This window comes from Sinocyclocheilus rhinocerous, unplaced genomic scaffold (genome assembly GCF_001515625.1).
Source record: "Sinocyclocheilus rhinocerous isolate Xijiao unplaced genomic scaffold, SAMN03320098_v1.1 scaffold519, whole genome shotgun sequence".
Lineage (NCBI taxonomy): Eukaryota > Metazoa > Chordata > Actinopteri > Cypriniformes > Cyprinidae > Sinocyclocheilus > Sinocyclocheilus rhinocerous.
Genome location: NW_015665048.1, coordinates 239,213 through 249,212, shown reverse-complemented (window position 1 = coordinate 249,212; position 10,000 = coordinate 239,213). Strand labels below are relative to the sequence as shown.

At 32.0% G+C, this 10,000-nt stretch overlaps 1 protein-coding gene across 1 annotated transcript in view; it reads right to left on the bottom strand.

Annotated features, from left to right (window-relative positions):
- The window catches only part of LOC107731077 (synaptic vesicle glycoprotein 2C-like), a 91,808-nt gene that overhangs the window by 19,246 nt on the left and 62,562 nt on the right, over positions 1–10,000 (bottom strand). The window contains exons 6-10 of the mRNA XM_016542060.1: positions 9,287–9,452; positions 7,928–7,934; positions 4,743–4,923; positions 1,583–1,734; positions 34–104 (exon numbers count right to left, since the gene is read on the bottom strand). Of these exons, the coding sequence (XP_016397546.1) occupies positions 34–104; positions 1,583–1,734; positions 4,743–4,923; positions 7,928–7,934; positions 9,287–9,452 (577 nt within the window). The remainder of the gene's footprint in view (positions 1–33; positions 105–1,582; positions 1,735–4,742; positions 4,924–7,927; positions 7,935–9,286; positions 9,453–10,000) is intronic.

Here is a 10,000-nt window from a genome sequence, read left to right as displayed (position 1 = left end):
TTAAGCGGTTTCACGGGCGCTAAAGTCCTTCACCTGCCTCTCGCCGTGCTCCTGCAGTGATGGAGTCATTGCGGCAGAACCGTTTGGCCACACGCCGCTGCCTCCTGACCACAAAAAACACTGCTAACACAAGAGACGCTAATCAATTGACCTCAATTACAGCACAGTATCTCGCAGAAGAGCTGCAGCGCCGTTATTTCTGCTCCTGTTTACACTCTCCCACCGAAAATCAGCCATCATCCGCTCATAATGAGATGATGAAGGACACAGAGGCTCCCGCAGGATCAGTTATGTGAAATCAGCACAAACATTTGTCTCATTCTGCACAAACTGCATCATGTTTGGTGTCGATGTGTAATATTATCTGCTAGCAGGATAGCAGAATCTCATGCGTTATTAAAATACATATTACTGAAAATTATTTACAGGAAGAAACCATCTAGAATCCACTCAGCAACCGCTGACCCCAAACTATATTATATTATATTATATTATTATAAATAATATAATAATATATTTGTGGATATAATGTAAATATTTTACTAAATGTAATAAAATATAATGTAATTACATTATTTATAATAATAATTAAAATGTACATTATTTATATATAATATATTCTTAATATTTTCTTTAAAAAGCTATATCATAAGTAATACAAAAATTTAATAATTTATATATATAGTTTTTTAGATCAAGAAAACATACATATATATGTATACATATAAATACACTCACATTATTTATATCTGTAAATGCGTGTGTATACACGTTATATATATACACACACACACAATTTTATAATATATTGACATTATATGTACACATACAGAAATATATATTTACATAAACATATAAATATACATAAATATATGAAGAGTTTATTTGCAAAATCAGATAACTGTCAAAATGTAAATGTTCAAAAATCATATATTTATTATATTATAAATAAATTTATTTTTGTTTTTATTGTGTTTTATTGTGTTAGTTAGCTGTATTTGTTAGTTATTTTTTACCTAATCAAAATATCAGTTTGATTAATTGGAATGCACAATGAAAAAACATGATTTTTGAAAATTGTTCAAAACTGAGTTATCTGTTTTTGCAAATTAACTCTTCATATTTATATATATTTTCTTTCTTTCTTTATTCTTAATTATTTCTTGATCTAAAATAAGTATCAATAATGAACAAATTGAATTGAGTTCAGTGTCGATGTGTAATATTGTTGATGTGTGACACTGGTAGGATAACAGAATCTCATGCATTAATTAAATGTATGTTATTTAAAATTATTTACAGCACAATACCACTTAGCAACCTCTCAGAACACCCTAGCAACCAAAAAAAAAACACACACATTGCACCTTTGCAATAAAACACTACCAAAAAGCTCCAAAAATCTATTTTATATGTGCATTCTGCATGCACAAGTACAGTATATAATGATTTATTTATTCATAAATGCAAACTAAGCTATAGCCGCCGTGGTTTATGACTGTGAAATGATGTCAGTGTAAAGGAGTCTGACTGATCACTGTTTCTGCTCAGTCACTGGGTGCTAAGCGGAGCTGTCACTCACCGTAGTGTGGAATGATGGCCCAGGCCATGGCTGAGGCATAGATCCCGCCCACCATCCAGAACATGCAGAGCCAGCTCAGGTGTTCCCCGCGCTTCTCACGGGACAGAAACTCCGCAAAGTACGAGAACACGATGGGAACCGCACCGCCAATCCTGCAAAGAAGTTATGACATATTATATTTGATATGAATTTTCAGCATCATTACTCCAGTCTTCAGTGTCACATGATCTTCAGAAATCATTCTAATATGCTTGGTGCTCAAGAAACATTTATTATCAATGTTGAAAACAGTTGTGCTGCCGAATATTTTTGTGGAAACTGTGATACATTTTATTTTTCAGGATTCACAGATGAATAGAAAGTTCAAAAGAACTGCATTTATTTGAAATATAAATATTTTGTAACATTATAAATGTCTTTTCAATTGATCAATGCATTCTTAATAAATGTATATTAATTTATTTTCTTTCTATTTCTTTCTTTCTTTCTTTCTCTCTCCATCTCTTTCTTTCTCTCTCTCTCTCCATCTTTCTTTATCTCTCTCTCTCCATCTCTTTCTTTCTTTCTTTTTTTAAGGACCCCAAATGTGTAATTGAAATTATTTAAATCAAATAATTATTTAAATTATTTTGTATCAATAATATCAAATCAACAGCATCATAAAATCTATTTAGAATTGAATATTTTGACTACATAATTCTTATATTTATATTTAGACACATCTATCATTTATTTGAGATAGAAGTCTTTTGTAACATTATAAACACGTTTTATCAATTTATAACATTTTATAATATATTCTTAATCTTGACCTAAATATAATAATGAATCATTAATAATTCATTATTATAGTAACCATTATTTGCTTGCTTATATTGATACATCTAATCTAATTATCACCACGTAAAACAAGCAAGTACCAAAAATGAATGAACTTTTTGGCATTCTCAGGAGATGTTCACATTCCTCTGTGTTTTTTAGGGTGAAGTGTGTAAAATCGGTATTAGCATCACTAGCACCACCAAACAGACAATAATTATAATCTTAACAGAGAATAAATTAAACAAACAAAAATATAGCAATGTAAATAAATGATCACATAAATTCAGCACAGTTGAAAATGAATTTAAAAACATCTTCCTTTGTGGTGCATCTAGCTATTTTTGTCGGTCGGTGTGACCTTTGACCCTCTGTCTGAGACGGACTGCAGTGACTGTGCTGCGGCGCTGATTCAGTCTGGAGTCACTGCACTGCTGCAATTCAATTAGCAATAAAACCCGCTCTCGCTCTCTCTGCTCTTAAGTTATGGGTCTGTGCCAGGAGGTTAAAACAACTGTGACACTGCAGAAGTGCTTGAAGAGAGACAGAGAGAGCGAGTGTGTCGCTCAGAGCTGCTATCCCAGTGTGTGTGTTCAGTTCTGTGTTTATTATAGTTTCTAGTCGGATGTGGGATATTCCTGCTGTCCTGAAGTGATCCAAAACTCATTCAAAGGAACAAAATTTCAATGCTAGCATTTGTTCAGCACATGCATGGTTATCCAAAAAGATCATTTACAGCGTTTTATGCATATCAGTCTACATAAAAATTTGCAACAGATTTATTTATCATGACATGCAATATTGGAACCGTCAAAATGATGCATTCATTTGCCTAACAGTAGTTTGTTTATTATGCATTAGATCATACATCAATTTCACATCGAAATCAAAGGCTGATTTCAAGTCTGGCCCAAATAATCGAGTTGAGCACACATGACCGCCATCATAAAATTATAAATGCTATTAGGATTTTCTATCAGTTTAATGTTAAAAGTCACTATAAGTCAGTTATTTGTGTTTGACTCCCTGAAGAGTGAAACACTGACGCTCTCCAAACATTTGAATTCCTAATCAAAAAGTGGGAATGCTGGGAAATGGGTAGTAACTTTATTGCTATTCTTTTGCAATACAGAAAATGCATTCGTTAAAAATTCTAATACATTTAATGCATATTTTATGCATAATTCTTTTAAAAATTCCATGCATAAACAAATGCATGCATAAATGTAAACTTCATATGACCAATGCAAATTGATCTTTAATTGACTCTGATTGTGAGTGTTCCTGACTGAAATCCTGAGCTACTCATGGATAATCATTAAAGCATTTAGGTTCATGTACATTCATCCCAACAGAATTTAAAGACAGCAAATGCTCAATTTGAGTGCTCTGACATGTCAGCTTCTGGCTCTGCATTTTATTTTGGCGCTTAATTTTACTTTGCATTTTACTTTTTTTGCCCTTAATGGTGCAGAAACGACATGCTTCACCTTTAAGGCGAGAAACTACAGGAAAAGCCTTTTTTTCATACACTGTTCAATGTTAACAAGTCTTCTTTCAGACTAGTGCAAAGAAAACATCTAAAATACACATTTAAGTGTTTATTTTATTGCACTTTATACATATGCATCTGTAAATTTCAACGCATGAATTTTGAGCCTGGCTTTTTTCCAGTGTTATTTTAGCATCATTGATATACTATTACAGTTTTTCTTAATATTTTGAAATTAGATTTTATTTTTAGACTTTCAGTTTTCACTTTAATTTAAAAAATTTTATTAAAATTTTGTAGTTTTTGTCATTTTATAAATATTCCGTTATGTCCGTTTAGTTTTTATTCATTTTTATTTATTAATTTTAGTTTATTTGGTTTCAGTTATTTTAGTACTTCAAGTTGAACTAAATGAAAATGTGAAAATATGAAAATGTGTGCCTTGGCAACAAGCTGAATTAAAATAAGTTTAAGTTCTATATTTGATTTTATTTCACTTAACGTCTATTTCATTTCAAGTAAGGAAAATGCTTTTTTACGGTTTAGTTAACTATAATAATCCTGCTTTAAATGTATGCAAATGAGTGCGTATTTAATTAGATAATGCCTCATTTGCATACTTACACATAACATTTCAGAACATGTTTATCTTAATGTACTGTGATTAATCAGCTGGGTAAGTATGCTGCTATCTATTAGTTACGTTTTTACTCTATTCTCTCGTCTTTAGGACGCTCTGAATGACCTTTCCCACACGTCATCGCTGATCGTTCCTCACGGAGCAGTTAATTAACCCGCAGTCATTAGCTCAGTAAAGGAAAGCAGAAGACGGATGGACTATGAACTCACCCGAAGCCCGAGAGCATCCTGCAGAAGAGGAAGGTGCCGTAGCCCTGAACGAAGGACGACAGGAAGGCGAAGAAGCCGTTGACTGACATACAGACCAGCAGACACTGCCGTCGGCCCACCTTATCTGACAGACCGCCCCAGAAGAACGCGCCCACCATCATTCCCAGATACACCACACTGCCTGCACACACACACACACACACACACACACACACAAATACTGTGAGCTCAACAAACTGCTTTTCATTTGACTTCACACACACATGTGAAATGTGTGAAACAGACATAGAGTCAGAATGTCAGGGTTACTTGTAGTGAACTAAAACTAAAATTAAAATCATAAAAAATACATTTTTGTTACTTGATATAACAAACATTAATTGAAATAAAATACAATAGGAAAAACGTTTTATTTCAGCAAGTTGCCAAGGCAACATTTCGCCTTTTCATCCTGTTTAACTTGATGTAGGCTACTAAAATAACTAAAACTAAAAAAAAATTAATAAAAACATATAGACACGTACAGTATATATATATATATATATATCTATATATATTAAAAATGACAAAAACACAAAATAAAATGATAAAAACTTAAACTGTTGAAATGTAACTGTTTAAAAAAAATGTATAAAAACTATAATAGTATCTCAATAATACTAAAATAACACTGTTATGTTTGTATGGGATTTTTATATGAAGAATTAAGAGACAATTCATTTGATTTACATGTTTAACAATGAACTTAAACTGTGATGTTAAAAAGACATTAAAACATTAAACAAAAACAATAAATTAATACGATTTGTCAGCGTCTTCTCATTTGTTTTGTTTAAGCATCATCTTTGTCCAGTGTTGTTTTAGTATTATTTTTATACTGTTTTAGTATTTATTAATACTTTTAAATAGCTTAATTTTTATACCATAATTTTTTATACTAGCTTTTTTCTTTTGCTGTTTATTTCTATTTAACTATTAAATTAAACATATACTTTTATTTCATTCGTTCATTTTAGTTATTTTTAGAAATTTTAGTAAATTAAAATTACATTTTAAAATTAAACTTGCTCATTTCAGTTAGTTGCCAATAATGCAACATTTATAATCTTCTAAGTTTTTTAAGTTTTTCATCTAATATCTATATTTATTAATAATAATTGTAATTAGCTTTTATTTTAATACTTTTAATTTTTTTTTGTATTTTGTATTTTTTTTGCTTGTCAGCTTTTGTTAGTTATTTCTATTTAGCTTTAACTTCTTTTTATTTTAGTTTTAGTAATTTTAGTACTTTAAATTTACTTATTTCAGTTAGTTGCCAATAATACAACATTCCTGAATTTCTAAAAGTTTTTTAAAGTTTAAGTTTTTCCATCTAATATTTATATTTTGTTTTATTTCAGCTTCATTTCAATTGAAAAAAACATTTTTTGAATTGTCTCAGATGCTTCTCATGCAATTTCTTTGAAGAAATAAAAAGTGATTAAAGTGAGCTGTCATCCAGTCAGAGTATAGAACTCTTTAAGGAATTTGAAGACAGTTTGAGATCTAATGTGAGATAACGGAGTATTTTTCTCATCTCTCACAGCAAGTCTTCATTTAACGTCACTGATGTTTAGGAGAAACAATTGAGATTTCAAGAGATCCTATGTAATCATATGGTGACTGTAATATTGGCAGCTATTGTTTATTGATCAGTATTGATTGTAATGGAAAGCTGAGCTGTTCAATAACGGACTGTGACATAAATAACACACACTGCTGTTATTAGTTTTATTGATTGGTTTCCATCATAACAAACCACAGTCCACTGGTACATTTAAAGGGACAGTTCACCTAAAAATGTCAACACATTTTTTTGAAGAACATTACCATTATCTAAATATCTAAAAGGTTTTATATTGGGGTCAATATACATGGAAAAACTCATGTAGAAATTAATTTTGAAACAAATTTCACTCAGAAACTGCTTGTAAGTTTAATAAATAATTACAAAGAAACAGCAACATTAATAACTGCGAAATTTTAAGCAGAGTCTAAAATGGTATAATAATACAATAATTTTTGTTTTATTTACACTATATGTAAAAGAATATGTATGATGTTGCAAATAAAAGAAAGATTATTGGAGTACATTTTACAAGAAAATACTATTTTACTTCAAAATTTCATATTTAATTCAGTGTCACTTGTCATTTCTTTGTATTTATTCATACAATTCACAAGCAATTTTTGAGTGAAAATTCTTTCCACAATTCTTTTTCAGTGTAAAACTTAATTAACACACAAAATCATTTTTGCAGTGTATGTTCTTTTGTGTTTCGCAGAAAAACTAAAGTCTTACTTGTTTTGAACGGCAGGAGGGTGAGAAAACTTTCTTTTTTTTGGTAAGCTGTTCCTATAAGAAGAAAGATTAGCCAAAAAATGAAAACTCATTTGTTCATCATCAGTTATTGTTACTCCTGACGACGTAAATAAGAACTAAAGATGACCTACACGTTACTCCAGATGTGCAATGCTTCAACAGAAATGATAACAGGCGGATTTCGCTCATTGTTTCTTTGTGAGTTAAAGGGGGTCATATGACGTTGCTAAAAAGAACATTATTTTGTGTATTTGGTGTAATGAAATGTGTTTATGTGGTTTAAGGTTAAAAAAACACATTATTTTCCACATGCTGTACATTATTGTTTCTCCTCTATGCCCCGCCTTTCTGAAACGCGTCGATTTTTACAAAGCTCATCGGTCTGAAAAGCAAGGTGTGCTGTGATTGGCCAGCTATCACAGCTATTCGGTGTTATGATTGGCCGAATACCTCAAGCGTGCTTGTAGCACTCCAAAGAGAAAGGAAAAATTGAAATCGCATCATATGACCCCTTTAAGAAAAACTGACTCATCTACACTAATTCAGACACACACAAATATGCATGCAATAAATCCAGTCCTGTCCGCTCACTCAAGATAAGGTAATGAAAGCGCTGATTTATGTGGTAGAGTGTAAGTGTAGCCCATCTGATGAGCAGAAGCTGGACCAGTGGAAACCTGAGCGTCGTCCCTTTCTATCTCTGCGTTTGCCGTTCTCTCTGTGAGTGTGTGTTATCTTCCTGTGCAGACGTGACGGGACGCCCCGCTCATCTATTACTGTCTGACAGCACTGAATACTGCGGCTCGCTAACACCAACACAGACCTGTGTGCTACAATCAGCGAAAGAGCTGCTTTAAGAGACACACATTCACAGTATTACAGTCACTCTGCACACACACACACACACACACACACACTCACACAAACACACACTCTCTCTCACACACACACACACACACACACATACAGAATAATAAATTAATATTAAAAATAAATATTCATGTCAAAGTTTACACTGAGAAATATCTTGTAATTTATTATTGATTATATCAATTTAGAAAATATTTCTCTAACTTGACATTGAACTTTTTGATTAAAATACAAGTTCTATTAAAATAGTTCTATTTCTTATATATATATATATATATTGCTTGTCTTTTTTTGTTTTATTTTATTTTAGTTTTAGTCATTTTAGTAATTTAAATAAACTTACTTATGTCAGTTAGTTGCCAATAATGCAATATTTCTGATTTTCTAACTTTTTTAAAGTTTACGTTTTTCAGTCTGTTTAAATTTTATTTCATTTAATCTTAATTTCAATTAGAAAATGATTTTTAATCATTTGATTATATAAAATGATTTTTAGTTAGCAATAACAACACTGGCTTTGTCTCAGATGTTTCTCCTGTAATTCCTTTGGAGAAATAAAAACAAAAAATAGTGTAACACAAGTGTAACACAACACCGTAGAAGTACAGAGCTCTAAAATAAGTGTTTTATTTTATATTTTATATATACATACATATATATTTTTAAGGCGTGTACTCAAATATTTATTGCACTCAAATCAGAGCAATATTATTAGTAATTATATCAATTTAGATCATATAAAAATAAATAATAAAAATATACAATACCAAATTTTTATAATTTAAACAATAAATATTTATTATTCCTTTATACTTACAATGTATTATTCTTTTATACTTAAAATGTATTATTATTATTATTTAGAATTTACTTTTCTGACTCTGTAAATAAACTGCACTTGGGTTCTTCACTATGCTCGCCTTCAGTGGACTGATTCGTTACACTTGATTATGAACCATAATTTTGTATGAATCTGTAATTTTAGATCCCGCTTCAGCTGACCAAATGGCCAGAGGCTCTTTAAAGAATCAACACATATATGCTCAAATATGATACTTTAGCTTTAGCTTATTACATGTGCATATTTTATAATATCATACACAGAATGTTCCAAAATGGTGCAGAAATCACTGAAAATAAATTTTTCCTTCATATTTTCTTTTGGTTGTACAGCTGCGCCGTCTTCCCCTCCTTCGCTGCGTAATCTTTCCTCTCATGTGTGATTATGTTAGTGAATTGAATCTACATGTCAAAGCTCTAGTTATTAATTTCCCAGCATTCAGTGAGAGTAATGAGCTCCTGCGGCGTGAACTTTCCTTTTCTCTCGTTCCCTCTCTCCGACTGATTTCAGTTCAGAGAATCGCCTGTAATTCCCCCGATCCGTCAGAAAATCCCTGCGGAAACCCGCGCGAGCAACAACCGGAGCGAGACGGACGACTCCAAACATGGGAATACGGAAAACAGGGACTGGAAAACATCTGGAAATCTTCGGAAAAGAGTCATGGGTCTAAAATACACATGATAAGGTCAATGTGTGTGTTTAATGGGTAAGATTTACAGGGATTGATCTACATAACTGTATATTAAAGAGTAAATATGGTCTGATTGGCTCGACCAATCAGAGCGCAGGACAGGACGAGTGTGGGGGCGGGCCGGACGTCCTGTATGTTTTAATTACAGATGCTCCTGACAGATAAAGAACACACGCACACACACACCCACACACACACAGACACACACACGCACGCACACACACACACACGCACGAGCACACACGCACGCACACAAACACTCACAGACACACACACACACACACACACATGCTTGAGACTCCTGTAGAAATACAGGGTGGAAAACTGAGTATTTTCCTCAGCTGATGTTTATCATGACGTCTCACCACGATGCTGAAAACATCATGTCACAAAGTTCACTTTATGAGGAAAGATGATGGAATAAATACTTTATCGACCTTTTAGACTGTTTTATTCGAGACATAATAAAAAAAAATCTGAAAAAAAAAAAAAAA